Source organism: Cinclus cinclus, chromosome 4 (genome assembly GCF_963662255.1).
Source record: "Cinclus cinclus chromosome 4, bCinCin1.1, whole genome shotgun sequence".
NCBI classification, from domain to species: domain Eukaryota; kingdom Metazoa; phylum Chordata; class Aves; order Passeriformes; family Cinclidae; genus Cinclus; species Cinclus cinclus.
The window spans coordinates 30,490,532-30,514,845 of record NC_085049.1 but is presented as its reverse complement, the minus strand read 5'-3'; the positions used below and the strand labels follow the sequence as shown (position 1 = coordinate 30,514,845).

The window sequence follows — 24,314 nt, the reverse complement described above, 5'->3', positions numbered from 1 at the left end:
TTTTCCGTGCCCGTGTCTGAGGGGCCGGGCCCTGAGGGGCGGCTCGCTGGGGGCGGGGCGGGCCCGGGCGCGCTCGGGTGACGTCGGCGGCGCCGGGACGCGGCCGTGGCGCGTTCCCGCTCCCGCTGCAGCGCAGCAGGTACGGCCCGGGCGGCGGCCGAGGGCCGGGAAAGGTGAGGAGCGGTCCCGCGGGGCGCTGCTGGGGGCGGGGGGTTGGGGAGGTTGGCGCGCCGTGCTCGGGCCCGGCTGGATGCTCAGGGTGAGCCCTGCCGCTGGTAGCTCCTCCGGGGGTGCCCGTACCCCGCCTGTGCTCGGTGGGTGCTCCGGAGCGCCCCGGTGGTGGCGGGTGCCCTCCAGCCCAGCCGTGCGCTCGCCTTCAGTCGCCATCACCTCCCGCGTCTTGCCCGCGGCTGAAGGCACCGCCGCGTGGGGAGGGAGGTGATGGATATCTCCCGGAAAAAGGTAGAGATGTTCCCGCAGGAGTCCGGGATTAGATGAGGACAACGTTCTCTCTTTTTTTTTTTTTTCAGTCTGCCGAGAAAAATTGGGCATCTGGAATTAAGCTTCCCGCACCATCACTTCAGTGGTGATGAAAGTTAAAGTGGGTTGTTCATAGCTCATCCCCTAAATATGTGGGAAGTCAGTTCTTTTTTCTTTTGGGCTGTTTCACCAATTTCTTATGCACCTTACGAGTTTCTTCTTTTCCCTGATGTTTTTCAGGTCTTCCTTCCCATGAAATCAGAGACCCAGACTGTAACTGCTAAAACCTGACAGTTTCATTTGGAATGGAGAGCATTACACAGTTGTTCAGTGACTTGTGTGAAGCACACTTAACAGGTTTGCCATGGAAGGTTCACTTAGGCAGGCAGAAGATCAGCAAGAGAAGGGCTAAGCAAAATCTGAAAAGGATTGCTTATAATGCCTTGTTCATGAACCTTTTTCAAGATGAGGCTCGTAAGCTGCAGTCGAACGTTTCCAGACTCCCAGTGAAAAACAAAATTTTGATGCTGTCTTTCAACCTGAGAGTTGCTGGCCTAGGTGCTCGAGCGGATAGACTGGAGAATCTCGTGGAGGAACTGGAAACAGCTGAATGTTTACCATTTACTGAAGTCAATTCTGTCTTAGATCTCTTAGTACAGCTTGCTGGAACAGGTCCTCCTCAGCTGGTACCACAAAAAAAGGACTATTTTCTGAACAACAAATACGTTGGGAGGAATGTCAAATACCAGGGTTATGATTATTACGATGTAAGTGTGTTTGAAGCTGACATACAGTCTCTGATAACAAATGAAGAATGTCAGTTCAACGACACAATTCAGCAGACGCTTCAGATCATGGAGGCTGCACCTGGCACTGGACTCCCTGCCATAGGGCTGTTCTCACGGAGCTGTCCTGCTGGGGACAAGTTTGAGAAAGAAACGCGTGTCTCACTCTTCGGTGCTCTTGTCCACAGCCGTACGTATGATATGGACATCAAGTTGGATTTACCACCAATGCCTGACAATGCAGATTTGTCTGGACTTGCAATTAAAGTACGGTATCATTTGTTTTGGACTAATGAGCGTATGCATGCTTTCATGTGTCAGTTTGAAACTATAGTTTAAAATGTAGGTAACAGTTTAATTGGTGATAGAAGCACACAGCACTGGAATTCAAGATGGAGTAGGGATCCATTCTTTTGCAGAGAACCAGATAAGCTTTCTGGAGATGTATGATAACAAAAATCTTGTTCTTGCCCTGTAGCTGTGTCAAAAAGCCATCATGTGGCCATAGGCTTTATGAATTTAAGCCATCAGCTGTATCCGTACCTTTCCTGCCCTATCAACCTTTTTGCTTGCTTTTTTGCTTGTTTTGTCTATTGAACTTCTCTGCGTTATTGCTTGTCAGTGCTCAGACTGACTGCCTAAGCATCCCTGTCTGCATGTGTTTTGCAGTTCAGACTGCGTTACCTTACTTGCTGTGTTGTCGTCTTGGCTTGTTAAATCATTTTTTTCTGAGTTTGTTTGGTTTTTTTTCCCCGTTAAATGGCCTAGTTCCAATTGTGCTTTCACCTTTTCAATGTGTACATTTTCTACTGTATCTTTTTTCCTCTTTTGCTGTCTGTTCTGTTTATTTTTGCTGATTTATTCTCGTAGAAGTACTGGATACACTTTAAAAGTGTTTCTTCTTTCTTTCAATTTTTACTGTGTGTAGGTAGGCTTATTTGTAGCCTAGCCTTAGATCCTTATCTTGTTTAACATATGGATAGATCTTTAATTCCTTTAATTCAGAATCTGACTTGAAACTTGAAGGCAAACACATGAAATAGAAAACGCTTTGCCATTCAGTGTTCACATATGGATGTAAATTGTAACCTAGAGGAGGCAGAACCTTTTTGAGTTAATGCTAAACTCTTTCCATCAGACTGAAAAATTTTCAGTTTCATGAGGAATATGCTGCTTTTGATGTGGGTGTGATTGTCTTTAACTAAAATTGAGGACAGTTCTGCACGTATGGCTCCCGTTGAGTGGGAGTTGAGGATGTGGCATATACACTGTTTGGACACTTACAGATTTTCTGCATATGAATTAGGAAACAAATTATGTTAGTCATAGTTAACAAAATGTTTACAAGTTTGAAGATTTGGGTCCTGGATCATTTGCCTGGAACAAATGGCAGAGCAGTATGATTTTATTAATGCTACATATTGTTGAATGTCCATACCTGAGATTCTCCATTCTCAGTATGCTTGCCAAACAAGAAAGTTTCAAGTTTAACACCAACAAGCATAGTATATTATTTTGAAGGTGATTTGTTTTTAAGTATGGGCATTAATACCTTTAGAGACTCATCAAATGAAAAGAGTGCCTACAATAAAAACTTAAAAATTGATATAATGGGAGTGTAGGTGAGAGAGGCTGGGTCACATAGAGTCATTTGGTCATGAATGATAGCAAAAACATATTTTTCTTTAGAAAATATATCTTCAGTAAGATTCTTTTCATGTCTCATATTTGGACTCTTTCTGACAGGTTCCCCAAAGTATAGACCAGTCAGAAGATGAGGGATTCCAGTCAGCATCCAATCTGACTCCTGATTCTCAGTCAGAGCCGAGCATCACTCCAGACATAGACTTGTGGGATGCAGTGCTTACATATGGACCCAGCAAGCGAAGATGTTGGGAAAGAATTGGGTAGTATGTGTCTGATGTTACTGGTAAACTTACTATGCACCATATGCAAATGTGTGAATGTGTATTGCATCTTAGTTCCACATGACCTCAGTATTAATAGTGAAATGAGCATGTTTAATTCAGAGATTTCAGTACACTGCATTGATAGGGATAAAGGAATAGAGGTTGTGTGGTTTCATCAAACTGGTTCTTAGAGTGCAGCAGTTTCATAGGAAGAGATAAAATCGTCTTTGTCAAAAAATGAAGGAATTAGGAAAATGCTGTTTGTGTGATATGCAACTTTTTTTCTAACTATTTTGACTTATTGTGTGCTATGCAATTTGTCTCAGTCTAAAATGATTTCCTATTTTCAGTTTCAAAAGAGAAAGTGGTAATTGTATAGCAGTAGAAGAATTAAACAAATATCTCCCACTGTTGTATTCCTTTCCCCAGCCTGTAGACAAACCAGAAAATTATAACAGATTTCTTGGTGGTCTAGTTAGACTTTTAGTTCTTTTGGCTCTTGAGTAGAAGATTAATCTCCTGAGAGAAAGCTCTCTGCAGTCCAGTTAAGGGTTCCTGGCTCCCCTAAAATGGAAGGGAAAAGAAAAGGCAAGTATGGCAGGTATCCTGACATTTCAAATGGACAGTGGTGTGCCTGATTCTTGGAGAAGCCTTGCTCTGTATGTTTTCTGTAATTTTAAATAATATTCTAGTGGTGTGCTGTTGCATTGTTAAACAGTGTTTTTTCATCTCTGAGCCTTAGAAACTCAGAAGTTCCCTGTTCTGATTTTTCAAAGTCCCTGTAGCCCACTTGAGCTGTTTTCCAAGAACAAGACATTTTTTCTTGCTGCTGTTTAGACTGTAAAGGTCTAAAGAGTCATATATAGACCATATGCCTGACAGATTTTGTGTAATACCTTCTACAAGAATTTTGAAATTTTGGAAGAATTGGAAATAGACATTGTTTTGGAGGGGATAGTAATCTTTACTGAGAAGAGGTAAAATGTGTTATTAAAAGTTTGTTCTATCACTTTGAGCATATTACTCTTTAACTTATTTGAATATTAGCATTAAATGAACCATGGAAATATGGCATTTATTGGCCTTGGTTTCCTAGTGTGAAAAGTGCATCAGGGAAGGCCATAAAAGCAGCTGGTAGTTCTGTGTCAAGGATTCTGTCTCTGAACTGATGTTCAAGTTATCTACGTATTTCTTCTCTGCACTGAGCTTGAGCTATGGTTTCATTGACTGAATGTACATTCCCTTAAAAATTTATATTACAAGTATGTTATAATTGACTTCTCTGTGAGGAACTCAGTACAAAACTCTGAAATGCTTTTTTCTTTCTGTATGAGAGGTATTTCGTTCTTTTCACATAATCACCTTGTAATGTTGTGTTTACTCTGACACAGCCCACCTGGTAAAAAAGAGGAACCATATCTTACTGAAGCTGGGAGAGAAGCTTTTGACAAATTTTATAAACTTCGAGAAGGGGAATTGCAACTATTTACTAATACTGTACTTCAGCTTCCTCAGCTTGTGCTGGTGAAAGAACCTGAACTGGTTAAGGATGTCTTGAATGTCCTCATTGGTGTGGTATCCACTACATTTTCACTCAACCAGGTGGGGGAGATTTTATCTGCACTCCTTAGTCAAGTCTTTCTGGTTTTTCCTTCATAGAGGTTTCCTCTTCAATACTTTTATTTCTGCTGAGATCTTGCAGTTGTGGCTAGTGTTAAGAGGTTTAATGTTGCCCAATGTCAACAAACCAATATTTATATGTTGTAGTAATTATGTTACTGAAATAGGCTAAGAGTTTTTGTAGCTCTCTAAAGGGAAAATAGATTTATGAGTACTTGAGAATAGATGTGTAAATAATTTTGTAAATTGGATTTTCTTTAAGGAATTAGATAATGAGTCTTATTCTATATATTTGAAGGCATCACTCATACTCCTACAATTTTGCTACAATTCGACATTTGTCTCATTGTCCTAGCTATATAGTCTCAGTCACCTGAGTATCTAAACTGAAAATTTGCTAATATTTTTGTGTGTGTTTACTATTTTAAATAAGAATACAGCTCTGAAATAGTTGAATCTGCTTCTTTTTTTCTTAGGCTGCTCAGTCATTTGTGATAAAGGAGGGGGTCTACGTATCTGGAACATCACCAGAGACAATGCACAACCTGCTCTCGGAAGTTGCAGAGTATGGAACCTATTACACACGGCTGAGTCGATTTTCTCTTCAGCCAGTTTTGGATTCCTCATACAGCAAAGGACTCGTGTTTCAGGTAAAACAGTTGTATTAAATCAACTAGATTTAATGGGCCAATTATCTGAGGTAGAGAAGATGACTGATTTTATGTAAAGCTGGAATTTCTGCATTCTGCAAAACTGCAAAGTATTTTTAGTGTAATGCTCCATCCGAGGTCAGCAAGGAACAGTGCTGCTGTACTTAAATCACAGTTCTCTGTGCTGAGGGCTTGCTTGCACTGAAACATGCAGTGAAATGTCTTTGTTACCTGAAGTGTGATTTGTTTAGTCATGTTGTTCTGATGTGGACTAAAGAACTATAACTTTTTAAATGCTTAAAAAACATTACGTATTTATACAGAGAAATGCATAAAATTAAAACATAAGAACTTTTTTAATACACTGTGTTTATTTTTTCAAAAATAAAAACTGAGGTAGAGAAATACAATATTGAATAGCTTTAGTTACTTTTCCTTGGATCAAGATTAAGTGCAAATTTTCCACGTCTGTCCTCTGTACATTATATTGAGCTGTAAGTAAACTCTGTAATGTCTGGTGATTTAATCTCTTCCTAACGCATAGAATTAAGTTAGGATTAGTTATGAAAATGGATTCATTCTGAATATTTGATATACAGCAATGTTATTCAATTTCTGTTAAGGAGGTCTCTTTTTTTAGATAAAGTTCTAGATGAGTTTTTTGCGGTATCCAGTTCAGGTATAAAAGTAAGGAATTGGGTTTCGCTGAGTCGGTATTGTAGAGAGTGAGGGGCTCCTCGAAGGACAAGTCAAAGAAGCTGAACCAAGATGCTTTATTTCACTGTGCATGGCTATAGGCTCTGTGCACTGCATGTGTGAAGGGTATAGAGGAGTCATCTGGCTCATTGGAATGTCTGAAATTGTATGGATCCTCACCTGCCCCTTACTTTGATGTGCAAGACCCCCTTACCTGCATATGCCATTAGTTTTACTAAAAGGTTTGTTTTCATGCCAATGCCATTGATGAGAGATATTGACAGACTGCTAACAGCTTTCACAGTAAGACTAAATATTTTCTGTTCATACCAGGCATTCACAAGTGGACTGAGAAAGTATCTTCAATATTACCGAGCCTGTGTTTTGTCTACACCTCCCACTTTAAGTCTTCTAACAATCAGCTTTCTATTCAGAAAATTAGGTCGTCAGCTGAGGTAAGAGAATGGTATTAAATGTTTAAGCTGTTCATAGCAGAAAAAATGCAATCTTGTCATATGCACTAAAAAAGACCAATTACATGGGCATTCTTACTTAGTTTATTAGTATTTTTGCTCTGTTTTACAGATTTTTTTTTTTTATATCTAGCCTATTCTAGGGAAAACGTACAAGGTCTTTATACTCAGTTTCTTTGTTATCCCTGTCATCACTCAGCAGACAATATGATTGTTGTACAATATTCAAATTCAGCAAAGTTCATCACTGATCTTGGTGACTCCTGGTTGAAATTTTTTAATGTGTTTTAATACTGTTTTTTAGGTATTTAGCTGAACTGTGTGGAATAGGAACAACAGCACTGGGGATCAGTGGTGGAGCTGGTGCTTCTTTTCCTACGGTGATTTTTTTGTTTGGTGTTTTTATGTTTGTTCTGGGTTGCATCGTTAGTGTTCTTCAAATTATGTTGGATTTTACATGAAATACTTAGTTTTGGTCTCTCTGCTAGCAAAGCTATGGTCCTGGACCTCCCATTAAAACACTCCAGTCCTTTCTCCAGATACTTAAAAATTTGGAAATTTGTCCAGTGTTTTCAATTCCTAAAATAAACAAAGGGTTCAAAATAATAGTAATTCTGGTAATGTAAATCCAACTCTAAACATACCTGTTTCTCTCTGGAGATCATAAAGGGAGCTTGAGGTAACTTGCTCAGGTAAAGTGATCTTAATTGCAGATAGATGGAGGAAGTGAGATGAATCCTACCTTCTGTGTCTGGTGAAATATGTAAAACCATGTATTTTTATTATTAAATTTGTTGTGAAGTTTGTTGCCTAATGTTAAAGTATTTTTATTTTGTAGGGTGTTAAATTGCTTTCATATCTGTACAAAGAGGCTCTCAACAACTGTAGCAATGAGCATTATCCAGTTCTTCTGTCTTTGTTGAAGACAAGCTGTGAACCATACACAAGGTGTGTCCATACTGTTCTCTGCATAATTGAGTTTAAGAGTTATGAATTGGTAAACTGATGAGTAACTGTGTGTTTAACAATGGCTTTTAATATTTTCAGAAAAAAATACGTGTAGTATATGCAGTCTGTATTAAAATTAGTTAATTTTGCTGTTTTGTCCTCTCGCTAACAATGCAAGGGGATATGTATGGCTAGATTAGTAAATAAATACATGTAAATCATACTTATTTCTTGCTTCTTGCCATGGAAATTCATATTGGAATATAAGATTTGGATAAACTTCTTTTTTTTTCTCATACCTCAGTTAAAATCCTGAAACTGGAAACTGACAAGTTTATTTTGTTGTACAAACTGAGGAAGTTCATGCTTTCTTCCACAGTCTTTTTGTTATGGGTTTTTTAGTAAGCAAAAATGAATAAAATATCTGTTGTTTGTTAAGTACATGTAACTGACTGATAATAGGAGTGATTAAAAGTAGAATTCCTTGGATTGCAACAGTTTTGTTAAGCAGTGCACATCAGTTTAGAAATTGTTAGTTTATAGACATCTGAAGAGATAGTCAATTTTTTAATAGCTGTTTACAGGAATTATAGCAGTAGTTTATCATTATCATTTGCAATGTTACATAATAGGCGTAAAAATACTTAGAAGAAAAAATGAAAGTCAGTAAAATGCTCTAAACTTCAGATTCTTCCTGTGGCTCCCCGTCTTGTGTTTTCTTCCTTCTACATTAAATGATCTTGAGAGAAATTTCATTTCAGATTTACCAGAAGCCTCACTGAAATATCTTCACAGCTCTTACCCTGCTATTTATAGAAGGAAAGCAGATTTCTGAAATACCAAGGGCATCACATGGAACCTAAAAAAGTCTGTATTGCTGCACCGATTTCTAAATTTGCTGCAGATATCTATTGAAGCATCAATTATACATGATCAGGACTACCCTGGAGGAAAACCTCTGTTATCTGCAAAACGTGTTACCCACTCATTTATTAACCTGAAAGAAATTAAATAATACAAGTTTTTGCTCAAATAAATAATAGAAGTATCAGATTTCATAATTTAAGTGTTCTTAAATTTTTACTTAGAACCTTGAAGTTGAGCAGTGGTTGCTGTGTTAAATGCTTCCTCTTTGTTGCACAGTGCTAACTAAAAAAAAAAAAAAAAAAAAAAAAAAAAAAAAAAAAAAAAAATCTTCCAGGACCTCTGAGACTTTTTGTCTATAGCCTCAGATTGTGTTGTATAAAAATAGTGGGGGTTTTATTTCTTCAAAAGTTTGGCTCCCACAGAGAAAATATGAAAATGCATGAATAAATACGTCAAAATAGTAGTTCTCATCATTGCATGTATATTAAAAATGCCTCTGAGTCTGGGGAAAAAGTGCTTCATATTGCATCTTTGTTTTATACCCTTTTAGTTCCTCCCTGCTGATATCACCTCTGTTTAAAACAAATCCTTTCTGCTTTTCTCTTGCTATGCCCTTGCTGTGCTGTGAACTTTTCTATATATTTTTAATATATATTTAGTAAATTGATATGCAGGAATAAAACCATTGTTTTAATTGAGCCACTGTTCTCATATCTGAAGTAATTATTGCTGAAATATTCTATTAAAAATAGTTTAAGAAAAGTATAGAGCCACAGTCTCCTGTATATTTAAATTTCACAGCACTTAATTGATGGCTTTTTTTATCCTGCCTTTAGTTTGTGTCTTTTGGGAGTTTAAAGAACATACTAACTCCTTGGTTATAATAAAGGAGAGAATGCAAAAGGACTGATTTTCAATATTGTACAATTTTTTTTTTCAGATTTATCTATGATTGGGTATACAGTGGTGTATTCAGAGATGTTTATGGAGAATTTATGATTCAGGTGAATGAGGATTATCTTTGTTTCAGAGGTACAGTATATATATGAAGCATTTCTAATTTATATAACTTGTGCTGTTAATTAAATAACTGAGAGATATATTTCTATCTTTTTGTTACATAGATAAACATTACTGGACTCACGGTTATGTTTTGATTTCAAAAGAAGTAGAAGACTGTGTCCCTGTATTTCTTAAACATATTGCTAATGATGTATACATATGTGGGAAAACCATAAACTTGCTGAAATTATGCTGTCCTAGGGTAAGTTTTGGGTTGCTTCCTTCCTATTACATTGAGAAAATCATGTCACTCTAGAGCAAGAGTCTTAGATTTTTAGCAAGTTCACTCCTTTATCAAAACCTGGTATTGCATAAGTAGGATCATGAAAGGCAATTGCTTGCTCTCAGATACTTGTAAGCTGATTATCCACTCTATTTGCTCCCACCTCACTGCAGAAATACACATTAACACCATCAGATTTATTGTATACAATGCACATGCTGTATTTCTTTTCTTTGTATTGAAAGCAGAAATGTTTTTAGGCATTCAAGCAAGTGCCTTCCACTTCTTGCACTTCTCCTTTTTGGTTTAAAGCTGCCTCACTTACCAGGTCATGGCTCAGTTCTGCATAACTCTTCCAGCTGTATCACTACATTTTCAAGAAGTGCTTAAGTAGTTCTGTTCATTGGTATTTTGCAGGACAATTCTTGTCCTTGATAAGAAAAATATGTTGAACTACTTTGTGTCTTCCCTGTTCTCTCTATATGTCCAAAAACAAAACAACCAGAGAGGTGTCTAAGGTCTGTAGACATTCCCAGGTAGCTACTGCCCTCTTCAAGGTCAGAGCTGCTCAGTCTTGACATAGCAGAGCGGCTCCTTATCAGCTGTGTAGTGTCAGGTATAAGCCCAATACCTCAAGTGAAATGTTCCTGTGTCAGTTCTCCTGAGTCTGCTGTGCTAACCATTCCCAGACCATGACTCAGGTTTGCCACTAGTACTAGGCTCTTAGTAAAAGTGTCAGCCATCACTTCCATGATACGTTACAGCTTTATGCGTCACTAACACAGTATCTTCCTCCAGGTCGTATGGCACCCAGATTCAATCATCTTCCATCTGTCTGAGAGTGCCAGGCACGTTTCATCCCTTTTTGATAATGCCCTCAAGACCTGGGTCTTCCCTTCTGCTTAGGCTAATGCATTCCCAGGAATACTGCCCATCTTCTGGGCTTTTACCTGGGGAAATCTAGTGTGAGTGTGCTTGTGCACTTGTTTGTTGTTTTCTTTCAAGCTCAGTAATCTGTTTTCTGCACTGAATAGAATAACTTCAGAGATTTAGGGATGTTGAGGCACAGTAGGAAGACCAGGTATGCTTAAAGAATAGGATCGCTGTGGTGTGCACTGGCCATAGTTTTGAGTTTTGTCTTGTGTGGAGCACTCTTCTGTAGGGGTTTTAGTTCTGTCCTAGAGGGTTCCTACAGAATAGGGATCTGTGGGGGATGTAAATGAACAAAACCTAACTTTTGACAGGAGAGATGCATTCAACATTGAGTTACTCATGCTCAGTTAATTTGGATATTCAGAAAAGGAAAATTTGACGCATTAAATTTGCATGCATCAAAGACAGAACTCTTAAGAATTTGATCTGTGATCCAAGTTGTGGACCTTTGTCTCCTACTTTGAATTATATAAATGCCAAAAGATGATACCAATAAAAGCTTTAGATCCTGTATGGAGGTTTGTGTCAGTGTCTGGAACCATAACTGAGTTTAAAAAAAGTATAATGTGAATTCATAATATGAAATTATACACTTTTAAAAAATGTATGTAAAAGGAGATTTCTCATTTTTCAGCATTATATATGTTGGTCAGATATACCTGTTCCCCGGATTTCAGTTATTTTTTCACTTGAAGAACTGAAAGAAATAGAGAGAGATTGTGCAGTGTATGTGGGTCGAATGGAAAGAATTGCCCGGTATAGTTCCATAAGCAAGGAGGAAAAGGTAAATTAATAAAGGAATACCTCATTATGATTTTTTTTAATAGTCAATTTTAATTTTTGTTATAATGGCTAAAGAATTTGTATTTATAATCAGAATTTTCATGGATTAATTGCAGGTTTACTTGCAGTAAATAAACTTACTTAATATAGCTTTTAAAAGTATAGGTTTATCCTATACTGAAAAGACTGTTAGATTCTAATTTAACAAATGAGATAAACTAATTAGTAACCAGATAAGATTATTTGTAATTTCCTTAGCTAATTGGTTTTTTTTTCAAAACATTTTAGCTACAAGGTGACTTTTGGCCTTCAGATTCCATCAATTTAGTGTATATGTTACATGGATTTGATTTGTTTTAAAATCGGTAATATTAACTTTCAGTACTAGTTTGTAGATTCTGCATTTGCTTATTTGTTTTATTCATATTTTTGTTATATTTATTGATTAATACCCATTATAAAACGTGCATCTGTCTTTGCAACAGTGTATTTCAAGTCATAAGATAAGAGAAAAAATTCCACCTTGGCTTTTTGGTGTTTTTTTTTTGTTTGTTTGTTTTTTGTTTTTTTGGGGGTTTTTTTGCTTGTTTGTTTGTTTTTTGTTTTGTTTGTTCTTTGTATGTGTGGGGGTGGGGTTTTTTTGTTGTTTTTTTTGTTTTGTTTGTTTGTTTGTTCTTTTGTTTTGTTTTGGTTTTTTTTAGGATTTGCGCATGGAAATTGCCAAACAAGAACTAATTGTTCATGCTCGGGAAACTGCTAGCAAAGTACTGAAAGCCATTAGTGGTAAGTTATAGTGGAATTTTATGTGTTTTCTAGTGGGTTTGTTAATGTAAACTAACAGTATCTTGAATTTAATACAGACAAGCAAATATCAGAACGAATGGCTTTGGATGCAAAGAAACGAGAACAGTTTCAGAAGCTGAAAGAGCAGTTTGCAAGGGACCAAGAGGTATCTCTCTCTGTTTCTAGAGGCAAACTGTTTTTCTTTGGCAAACAAATGAAAGGATAAGTTGTACTGAAGTTGAATTAATAGCTCATGGTGTACAAATAAGAACTTCCTGTAGATTTGTGTATTACAGCTGGTGTTGACAATGGCTTTTAAAAGTGTTAAATATTTATGCAGCGTCGTCTTGCGATAAAGCAGGAGGAGATCGATGATGATTTCAGCTATGCCCGAGAGCTTAGAGAGAGAGAAAAAAGACTGAAAGCTTTAGAAGAAGAACTGGAGAAAAAGGCAAGGTAAATGTATCTGAGTAGTCTTCAAAACCATAATAAAGATCTCAGAAAAAAATTATTGTATGTTAAAATGTATGGTACTAGTAGCTGGCAGACATTGTTCTACAAGGGTAACATTTGTAGTTAGAAGATGGATGTAAGGATTTTTGGTAATCTGAGCAATTTTATTATGAATGGTTAGTGGCCAGAAAATCTGGGACCCACCCATTTGTGCCAACCCTATCCAGTCTGAGTTTTGCTCTAATCAAGATTGCAGGAAAAAAATTTGACCGCATCTTACAATTTAAAAGCAGAGCCCACAGCAAACATGGTCGCATCTATGTCAAAGCAGAAGTAAAAAGCAGTTGGAATTAGATCAATGTTTCCCTTTGTTCTGTTCCATCTAAAATTACTTAAGCCAAATGAGTGACCTACTAAAAATAGTTAACACAGATACACGTTGACTAAAAATACAGATCTGTGTTTTCCACCTGTTTATTCTCTGTGACTGAAGCCTCTGGGTTCTAAATTTTAAGAACCAGTTCTCAGTTCTGAAGTGCTAAAAAGTCTTATTCTTTAGAAGAGAAGATGAAAATCAGTGTGCAGAAATCTGCAACTTATCTTTCTTTTTACCTTCATTTAGGCAGGAATTAATTGACCATTATAGCAAACTTTCTGATGATGCAGCCCGTAGGGAACAAAGAACATTATGGAAAATCCAGCGGCACAAGTTGGAAACAGCCCGTCTTAAGTTTCTGTTAGAAGATCAAAAACGCACTGAGGTATCTCCTAAAAATATGTTAAAAATGTAATTTAGCAAATTTGGTACTTGGTACTTAAAGACTTCTTTCTTTTTTTACTTGTAGGAAATGCTTAAAAAACTTCCAGATGGAAACTACAGGAGAAAATTAGATATTATTCCTTATAAACAGTGCCAGTTGGCTTTGGATAAAAATCCTGTTGAGAAAGATCTACCTTCACAAGTGAGTTTATTTTCTTACACACACTTCAAGTTGCTGTTCCAAGTTTCACTAAAGGGACTTAATTTCATGGCTCACTTCAGTTCAGTAAATGCAAGGTTCACTGTAACAGCAAGGTGGGTAGAAAAATTGGAAAATTTTTAATCTTGTAATAAAGTGATACCTTAAATTAGTAGGTTGATATGTGACTAGCCGTACAGTGTAATAATTACTTCTTTTTAGGTGTCTTTTGTGAAACCTCTGCATTCTGATGAGACAGTTGGAAGAAAAGAGCCTGAGCCTGAACAGGGATATGCTGCTTCTGCTGACAAAGCACTCCTCATGCCAGAGCCAGAAAATGATAATGCTGATGAGCCTAAAGCAACAGGATCTGAAAGGAATCTCCAAAATTCAGAGAAAGCATGCAGTTCTCTATACAGTGCTGAGTCCTTGCCTGAATCCAATGTGAATATAGATGATTTCTTAACAAAGTCACAGGATGAAAAGTCTGTTGCCATCAGGATGCAAGGATCTTTGCTAGATGAAGCATTCCAAAATATTAACTCGGATCTTTCTGAGACTTCACAAGTGAGTGACAGTCAGCCTGTCTTGGGAGGAGCACCAGAAGACAATGCACCTTTGCATCAGCAAAGCGAGTATGATTTTAATACAGTTCTCAGACCATCTGCAGCTTGGCAGGGACATGTTAGAGTTGGGGAAAATGTATTTGATGTGGATGACAGAAGGCCTCGGTGGAATATTCATGGACATGCATCTGATGCAAGCATTAGAGTGGGAGAATATGTGCCTCAAGTGGATGCTTACCAGCCACATCCAAGTCCTTATGGGCATTCTTCAGATTCCCATATAAAAAGCAGCAACTGTACTTCTGAAATTGAACCTAGACGACCTCGATGGAATATTCATGGACATGTTTCTGAAGCTCATATTAAAATTGGGGAATATGCTTCAGAGACGGAGACCTCAAGGCCCAGGTGGAACATCCATGGGCATGCTTCAGAAGCCAATATTAAGATTGGAGAGTATGTGTCAAATGTAGCTCCTGCAAGGCCTCGATGGAGCAGCCATGGTCATGTGTCTGATGCCAATATCAAGATTGGTGAAAACGTGTCAGAGGTGGTCTCAGCCAGACCTCGTTGGAACATCCATGGGCACGCTTCACAGTCACACATCAAAATTGGAGAACTGGTTTCAGATACAGAGCCTTTGAAATCCCGCTGGAGCCCATTTGGACACGCATCCCAGTCAAGCATCCAAATAGGGAAGTGGGCCCCATCTACAGAAAATGATCCCATTCCTCATCGTAAAACCATTTTGGGTTCTTCATCTGACTCCACAGTTCAGACGCTTCTGTACAGTGAGGAGTTACCCCCTGCTGAGGGGAGCAGAAAGGAGGCAAAACCATCACAGGTTAAGGAAGAGACTTTGCCACAGTCACAGATATCTGACAGTGTTACAGACTTTCCTGATGCTAACAGTAGAGATAATAAAAAGGAAAATACAATAGAAAAGAAACAAGGAGGTAAAATAAAATTAGGTTTATTCAGTCAGCATTCGTTTAAGGGCTTGTGAAAGTAACTCTGAATGTTTATTTTCTAAATTTTCTAGTTTTCTTCCTTAACTTATTCCACTAAATTCCTTGCATTACTTTTCATATAGTGCTAGAATTCAGAGGAAAGAATTTGAGCTTAGGCTTGTCTCCTATATGCAAGAAACAGAGCATTAAAAAAAACTAGCCTGAAACTTTGTGAAACAGGGCTTTTAAGGTCCTTAAGTAGAGAACATGCATAAAATTGCCTGTGTGGGGCTGTGGGGAGGTACTGTTGTTGGTGTGGTTGTTTCTGTGATAGTTTATACAGGAATTTTAAGCAACTTTACGAGCAGATTTGAGGTATGAACCAAGTATTATACATAGGTCTAAGTAAATGCTGACTTTAATTGTATTTACAGTAATTACAGACGTTGTCAACAAGGACCATTCTCCAGATTCCTCACAGAGCTTACAGGTAAGAAACAGAAGTGGTTGTTGAGAGGACTTTTTTTCCTTTGGAAGAATTGGAACACACTGGTATTTAAGGTAATGAATTTCTCTCCTAATCTAGTAGTCACTGTAAAATCATATTGTTTGAATCATATTGTCTGAAACACACAGCTGAGTAGGCTCTTTTCATTTGGAACAGCAAGGCAGTTACATGTAGGAACACATTAAGCCTGAACAGACAAAGCCAGCATCTCTCATAAAATTTGTCTGTTTATTAATTTTAGAGAGAAGAACCTGAAAAGGCCATTCCACAAGATACTGTGCCTCAAGAAACTTTATCTTCTGAAGCTAATGTTCCCACAACTAAGGAGGAGGATGGTGAAGAGGAAGATACGTGGAAGAAAGAAAAAGCTTATTTGAAAACCTTATCTGATCAGTATTGTATTGAAAAATATCAAGATAGTTATGATTTGATGTGTGAGTAGAGCTGTTGGAACAGTAGATCAATAGAAGATGTGGTAAATTTGAGAAAGAAAGCTGAATGCCATGACTTACCATGAACTGCAATGGCCAAACAATTTGCTCCTAGGCACAGAGATGAGAAATTCATTTCGACATGTTAATTTTCTAACCTAGAGGTGTTCGTATACAGAGTTTAATAGGAATGTTTTTCTAAACTTCTTAAATACAGTAACTTACTATGTTTGTTTATTTTTAAATGCAGCAGAACCACCAGTTTCTCACCTCTTGCATCACGTGATACCAAGATCATACACATTTCCTGTGGATCCTATGGTGCAGTCTGCAACAGATGAAACTGCTGTACAGCTGAGTGAGCTCTTGTCTTTGCCAGTGCTGATGAAACGTTCTATTACTGCTCCACTTGTATCTCAGTGAGTATTTGTCAGGAATTCTGCAATAATTTTGCAATTAATGTTGTGTTCTATTTTGAGACAGGAGTTAGTTGCACATAGATCTCTTAAATTTACTCTTAGCTACTAGAAGTAATTCAGTAAATGGCCCATTGCTAATTAAAAAGTTCAGAGCTGTGTGATAAATAATAACCTAAACTTAGATGCTTATATGCAAATTAAAAATTTTAATGTCTGTTTGGAATGTAAGTGCTCAGTGGGAAGTCTTGTATGCAGCAGTGATTTTGACAACATTAGTTTCATTGTTCTTTTCCAAAGGTGTATTCTTTATAATATGTGTGCTAGTTTATATTTGAAAGATGAAAGCTAAGGCAGTAAAAAGAAATCTTCTGATTACTTGAAATCTCATATTGATCAGGGTATATTTCATGCTTCCATGGGAACTCCAGCTTCTAGCCTGTTCTTAGGTAATAAAAGCTGTTCTTGATACTATTGGGATATATAAGGAAACCACATATATGTTGGATGGTTTAATTAGAATAGCTGATACTATTTTAAATATGTTTAAATATTAAAATTTTAAAATTAAATTAAAATAATATTTTTGTTACTTTGTGCAAAATTAGCTTTTGTCATGAAAACATCTACTCACACTTTTACTAGACACTTTTTTTCGAATCTGCTTTTCTGTAAGTTTCCCTCTGTTAGCTCTGAGTATGCTATATTCAAAGTTTGGTGCAATGTAGAAAGATGTTGTTGTCTAACTTCATTTTAAACATCTGGTTGGCTACCAGAATGATCTGTGTACAGATTCACATATTTAGCAAACTGAGCCTGAGTTTTTGTGCTGCCAGAATTACCCTGATAGGCAAGTTAAATTATTTAAAGCTAGGTTGAATACCTACACTCTACCGTAGACTGTAGTACAGATCTGCCCTTAATATCTGGTGACAAGGCTTTTTCAATTAGTGTATTCTTACTGGGGATTTAGCAGTCTTTTAATTTGTGTAGGTGACAGAGATAAGAAGGCTATTGATAAAATGTTGCTCCAGGTCTAGCAGCATTTTCTAAAGATCATTTTATGTAGCCAGTCTTAAAATACTTTCTCAGTGTTTTTCAGAACCCAGTTGCGTGAAGTGGTAAGTTTTAATTCTGATATATAATGGATGAAGATTTTTTTGTCTTACGTTTTTTGCCTATATGAATAACATCTTGTCTTAGATAGCAGAGTTAAGTACTGGAGCATTAATCTGATGTAGCCACAGCTGAATGTTAACATTAAGGAAGGAGTTGCATGTAAGTATAATACCTTTTCTGTGTTTTTGTTCTTAGTGTTTCTCTTGTGAACAAAGCAATAGTTGATTACTACTTTGTGGAGCTGAATGTAGAGAAGCATTTTGAAGCATTGAGACACTTTTTGTTAATGGAAGACGGGGAGTTTGCTCAGTCACTCAGTGACCTGTTGTTTGAGAAGGTATTTGCTTTGTTGTCTTAACCCCAGCGTTTGGGTTGTCAGCTTTACCTTGATGCCTGTGAATTGATTTGGATGGGAGTGAGGGAATGGTGTGAATTAGAATCCTGGCTTGTGGAGTTCTCCTCTTTTGAGCTGTGTTGAGAAGGCTGTAGCAAGTGTTGTAGTAGTGTTGTAAGGATAGAGAATAAAGGTCTTGGACAGATAAGCACTCATGGAAGGGTTTTTCACTCCTTCCTGTGAAAACTGCTGCACTATTGCTGTCCCCTCCTGTCTGCTGGCAGCAAGGCTGGAAGAACCTGTTATCATTTGCTAAAATCCAGTGGAAAGGCCTGTATTGTAAGCTGCCTGCTCTTACGTTAAACATCCTCAAATAGAGAGCAGAGGGGAGGGCATGTGAAGAGAGTGCTGGGCCCTCTGATGAGGCAGTATTTTCATGACTTGCTGCTGTGTTCATGGGGAAGACAGCAAGGTAGGGGAGAGAGCCTATATATAGGGCTAGTATAGATGGTTGCCTGTGGAGATAGGTGGCTGTAGGAGAGTTAATGCATTTCTCTGAGTCCTAGAAATGCTTTAGACCCAACTAGGGACAGCACTTGGGGATTTAGACTTGATGAATAGCTTTATTTGTAAACCTCTGAGAGTACTGAAGTGATGAGATAGGGAGATTCAGGTCAAATAAATTTCTTAGGTCTCTGGCTTTCTAAAGACTCTATCCCCTGCAGGAGGAACTTGTAGCAGCTCCTGAAACACACCAGATATAGGAAAATAAATCAGTGTAGGTATGAGATAACCTTCATGCTGTGAACAGAAGATACTTAAGAAGTTGCTTCTTAGGCTGTTTATGCATCCCATGGCAGAAGTAAAAACTTCCAGTCAAGGCAGGGTAGTCACCACTTTACCATTGTGCTTTAGTTCACCTGTGTTCAAGAACCAAGGCTTTTTATTAATACGATATAATTAGGATTATTTTTTTTTTTTTATCCCTAGCTTGGATCAGGACAAACACCTGGTGAATTGCTGAATCCATTGGTTCTTAATTCTATCCTAAATAAAGCACTACAGTACAGTCTTCATGGTGACACCCAGCTTGCTTCCAATCTTTCCTTTGCCCTCAAGTATCTCCCAGAAATGTTCAAGCCCAATGCACCAGATGCTCTGAGTTGCTTAGAGCTCAGGTACAAGGTAAGGAGGCATGGAGCAAGGTAGAAAACTGCAGTTATGCCATGGTTCTTATGTACAATGGTAAAGTGAATACATTAATAAGAATGCAGTATCAAAGAATGGAATAAAATAATGTGTAATGGAGACTACAGGATTTACTTACCCCGACCATTGCATTACATTATTAAAATACATAATAATTGTTGAAATACTTGTATTTTAAGTGATGTTGCAATTTCCGTTTTTTTTCTTTTATTTCTCGTAGGTTGACTGGCCTCTGAACATTGTCATTACTGAGAGCTGCATGAATAAATACAACAAGATTTTCTCTTTTTTGCTTCAGCTGAAGCACATGGTGTGGACTCTCAAGGATGTTTGGTTTCACTTAAAGCGCACTGGTACGTGTGACTAGTGAACTAGGGGGCATCCTGTTTAAAATGCCTTCAGCACCCTCTGCTAGACAATTGCTTATATACAGTCATGTCAAACTTCAAAAGCCACAATTTTCTTTAAAATCTTCCTTGGCATTCTAAACAAACTCTACTAACAAAAACCTTAATTCCTTTAGAAATTCTGATTTTAGATGGTCTCTGTGGCTGATAATACATTTCTGCTTTTATTTCCAGCTTTAGTGAGTCGTGCATCAAATTCTGTTCAGTTTCGACAGCTCCAGCTGTATAAACATGAGATGCAGCATTTTGTGAAAGTAATTCAAGGTTACATTGCTAATCAGATTCTTCATGTTACATGGTGTGAATTTGGAAACAAACTGTCTTCTGTGGGCAACCTAGAAGAAATTCACAGAACACATGCTGAATACCTCAACAAAGCAATCTTCAGGCAAGCTACCTTTTGCTTTTACTTCAAATACATGTTAAGGGAGTGGCAAGTCCTAGCCTAATGTATTTGTGCAAAATTGACTTCTACGTGATACGTTAAGTAGTATTTACATATGAAAGTGTTCTTATGTAAGAGACAAACTTCATGGCATCTTACAAGGTCTGTACTGTGATACTTTTCCTCAGCTGTCAGTCCTTTTCAATTCTCCCTGGACTCCCTGAGTTACTTCCCTCTCCTGTTCACCATGCCTCTGCAAGCTTCCAGTCTACTCAGGACAGCTCCAAGCTAAGAGCTCTAAACTAAGGGCACATATGCCACAGTTTTTTTTTCTTTCACTCCATCATTTGTAAATTACTGCTGTCTTATTCATCATGAGTAGTGTGCACAGTAAGCCTTGCTGAAGGATGAAAAATGCATCTTCTGTTCAATGTATGTGCTTTTAATATATGTGCAGTGACCAGGGCTGGACTTGGAAAGGACAAAAAGATGCCTCTCTCTAGATTTATGAGCAGTGCAAGAGACACCCATCTTTTAGGAATTGCAGGCTTTTAGCCCCATAGTTAGTGCATGTGAGGCAGAGGGGTGGTGTGACTAAAAGGAAAGGAGCTAGAGTTCATTTGGTTATTTCTTGAAGAGTGTACACTGAAATGATGAAGTGGTGAGATGGAGGGAGATGATAAGGAACAGAAATTATACACAAGAAAAGAAATCTTTCCTTTCATGTCTCTCTTTTTGAGTTTTAATCAGAAAATACTTGCCTAGATATACTGTTTGGATAGCAGGTGGTAGGATGAGAGATTAAGGAAACTCAGAGCATGGTGTTGTTAACTGTCATCTCTTTTGCAAAGGCAGATGTTATTCTAGAAATCAGATACTCTAGGCAAATATAAGCTTCTTGGAAGTGCAAAGTAAACTGTGTTAGATCGAGGCACCTTGTTTAAAATTTTTTGGCTGCAGTGTTGGGGATTTTTTTTTTTAAGCAATTATCTTTAACCTAAAGGATTGTCACTCCTTTGTATTTGTAGTTTTACAACCAATAATTTATATCAACTAATTTTTGAAGTTGTTTGTGTTCTGTTAGGGGTCTGTTGACAGAGAAAGCAGCTCCTGTGATGAACATTATTCATAGCATCTTCAGCCTAATTTTGAAGTTCCGCAGCCAGCTCATCTCTCAGTCGTGGAGCTTCGATGCAGGGAAGCAAATGGCTGTTCATCCCAACTTTGGTCTGATGCAGCAGTCGTATAATACCTTCAAGTACTACTCCCATTTCTTATTCAAAGGTAAAAAAGTGCATAAATTCTAGATAGAAGAAAAGGTTAACTTTTCTGGCAACTGGAATGTTTTGGTGGTATAATGTAAAACTAGGAATATTTGTATACTTAGGGAGTGTTGGAAGTGTAGTTCCCAAATGAAAACTGCTTTATTGTGATTTGCCAAGATCTGCGTATGCATCAATTAAGACGTCCACACAAGAAATCTAACAGATATTTCAAAACTGACTGTAATTTTTTGCCAGTTTACAGAATAAGTGCTTGGTATTTAGCTATACTTACGTGCATGCATTTTTTTTTCTTTTCTCTGGAATTGAGTTCTGGAACTTTCCATTGGCAGCCATGAGAGATAGTTAGATACCACTCAGAAGTGATTTTAGATATTTATGCAATAGTAAAAGTTTTGCCATTGGTATGAGATGTGGAAATTAAGATTCCCATTTTGGACTAGAGCTCAGAGAGCCTCCCAGCACATGCTCCAGTCAAGTTTTTCAACTACATGGATCATTTGCCAAATGTTCCTTCCTTTACCATGGTAAAATTTCATCTCACTGTCATCTTAGGCTGTAATGTGCTGAAATGGTTACCTTCCATTTGTCTTTCAGATCTTGCTTGTGTTTTAGTACATTACTAATCCTTCCTGTAGTATAAAGGTGGTTTGTGGGGTCTGGGTTCCTTTTTTTAAAAAAAAAAAAAAAATCTTGAATTCCTGAAGGAGGTGCAACTGCTTTTCTTAGACCTATTTTACTAGATTATTTTCTAGTTCAGACTATATTCTTCAGGAAATGAGCTGCCCTTTTTATTCTTTAAGGGTGTCCAAAAATGGTATCAAAGGACCAAAAACAAATATTTCAGGATGAGTTAGAATGGCTGCTTCCAAATTCTGCAGGAAATCAGAGCACTTGTGGGAGCCACCTAAGCCCATACTACGAGATCTATGGTTGCTTCATGGACAGAGATTAATAGACCATTCCGTAAGGAAATCTTATGAGTGACCCAGTTTTTTACACCCTCTTTATTAAGCACTACAAAACAAATATGTTGTTCATCTCCACTTGTACCTTCAGTCACCATGTATTGTAAAATGCTCTTTCCACAGTGGGTTTATCCAGAATCCATTGAAAGCCAATACAAAGTTGTCTGGACTTCAATGGCTTTGGCTCGGGCCCTTCTAATGATACACCTCCCCTTCTGCCTTGCATGCTGCTGCTGCTTGCTAATTCCCTGGATATTAGTGCATGGGATGTTTGTGAGCTTAGGGAGTTTGTATTGGCTTGTTTCCTTTGTAATTAAGGATGTTTAGAGCAGTCGGTTTATTTGCTCATAGAGTGTGAGGGGTTTGTCCTAGGAATTTCTCTTTGGTTTTCTCTCTCACAACTGGGTTTGCTCATGAAAACATCAGCAGAGCTGCTTCTCTCACAGAGGTCTCCTGAGGACCTAAACATACTTCTTGGTCAGTTGAAATTATGATAGGAACACACCATCTTACTGTGAAAGATTCTATGATTTCTATGTTTCTATGAAAGCAACTGGATGAGGAAATGCTTTTTTAGAATAATGCACTTTCACTTAGAACTGACACATAGCCTTTCTTTTGCATTTATTTGAAATATTTTAAAAATCCAGAAAGAAATAATGGACTTGCCTTAGGTTAAAATATACATTTGTTTCTATTGTTCTCAGATTTCTGCATTATGCTTTTTTTTTTTAATTGAAAGGCTCAGATGTTGTCAAGGATGAATTTACTATGTTAATCTTAGTTGAAGCTTAACATTATTTTTATTTTCTTCCAGTGGTAACAAAGCTTGTAAATAGAGGATACCAACCACATTTGGAGGACTTTCTGCTGCGAATTAATTTTAATAACTACTACAAGGATAACTTATAGAGTAAGGATCACCAATAACACAGTAAAACAGAATCTGTATGTATGCACTTATGAAGCTTATGCAAATGCCACGCAGGAGGCATTTTTCTTTATTGAAATAATCTGCTGTCTAAAAGCTTGAAGAGTCTAACCACCATGTACAGAGCATGATGATGCTTAAAATCCACTAAACCTGCCAGTTGTTTGATCTGCTAAAAATCGCTATTAGCATTATTGCAGAGGTAGAAGAGCTGAGTGCCTGGTCTTAACACAGGAAAGAGTAAAAAAACTGTATATCTGTGAATGTGTAAATGTTGTCTTTTCAGTGGTGTGAATTTCCTTTAATGTAAATACATTTATGTGGAATAAATAAACAGATGCTTTCTAAAAGTGTTGAAGATGGGTATGAGGTACCAATGTCCCCACAGATACTAGTACCTGTTATTTGATGTGGTTTATTTTCAAACTGATAATAATTCTTAATCTAACTAGTTTCTTTAAGACTCTTAGTCACAGTGGAAGAGGATATGATGTGCCAAGGTGGTCTGCTAGGAGATACAGTATCTGACTATTCAAGCACTTGGTAATTGTTGGAACACTTGTGCCAAACTTAGTTTCTTTATCCTTAATTTAAACTATGCATCTTATTTTGTGGTGATTATTTAAAACACCTAAAACAGAAATTCAGCATCACTAAGGCAAAATAAAGCTGTAATTCCCAAAATATTGCAACTACTGCTTTCAACTCAATGATCATATTTGTGTAATTTTCCTTTTCCCTCTTTGTTTTTTTCTTTTGTATTGTGAGAAGAGACAATTGAACTTTAAATGTCATAATATGAGAATGTTAAAGAGAGACAGCTTGGAAATATGTTACTTTTGAGATTCCGAAGTCAAGGTTGGTTAAAATGTGGATATATTAATAAGGAACTCATTGTCTGATTAGGTGACATTTATTTAAAGCTACAGGTCTGGCTAGCATGTTACCAGGACTATGGATTATGAATAAGATTATTTTATGATGTATAGATAGTTTTATGATTTTTTTTTCCTGAACAAGAAGTAAATATTAGAGACAGAATATACCAGCTGTGAAGCTGACCTCAATGTTTCTGCTCTGATTCCAAAGTCAGTGTCAAAACATGGTAGTGCACAGTTGTAACATACATCTTCTATGCTGTTTCTTTATCTGTGCTTTATTTAATTAACTCTCTGCCTTTTG

The 24,314-nt window shown here is 37.4% G+C and overlaps 1 protein-coding gene across 1 annotated transcript; it reads left to right on the top strand.

Moving 5' to 3' along the window:
- The first annotated feature begins 144 nt into the window (after positions 1 to 144).
- Positions 145 to 23,466, top strand: TUBGCP6 (tubulin gamma complex component 6). The gene is made up of 25 exons (XM_062491024.1): positions 145 to 1,532; positions 3,012 to 3,175; positions 4,567 to 4,777; positions 5,272 to 5,445; positions 6,475 to 6,596; positions 6,919 to 6,994; positions 7,453 to 7,562; positions 9,370 to 9,461; positions 9,554 to 9,693; positions 11,282 to 11,431; positions 12,132 to 12,213; positions 12,291 to 12,379; positions 12,554 to 12,669; positions 13,289 to 13,427; positions 13,512 to 13,628; positions 13,848 to 15,147; positions 15,576 to 15,631; positions 15,891 to 16,083; positions 16,331 to 16,499; positions 17,811 to 17,952; positions 18,940 to 19,134; positions 19,379 to 19,511; positions 19,740 to 19,953; positions 21,035 to 21,234; positions 23,019 to 23,466. The coding sequence occupies exons 1-25, from the start codon at positions 786 to 788 to the stop codon at positions 23,111 to 23,113; spliced, it is 5,226 nt and encodes a 1,741-aa protein (XP_062347008.1). The 5' UTR covers positions 145 to 785; the 3' UTR covers positions 23,114 to 23,466.
- Positions 23,467 to 24,314: the final 848 nt, after the last annotated feature.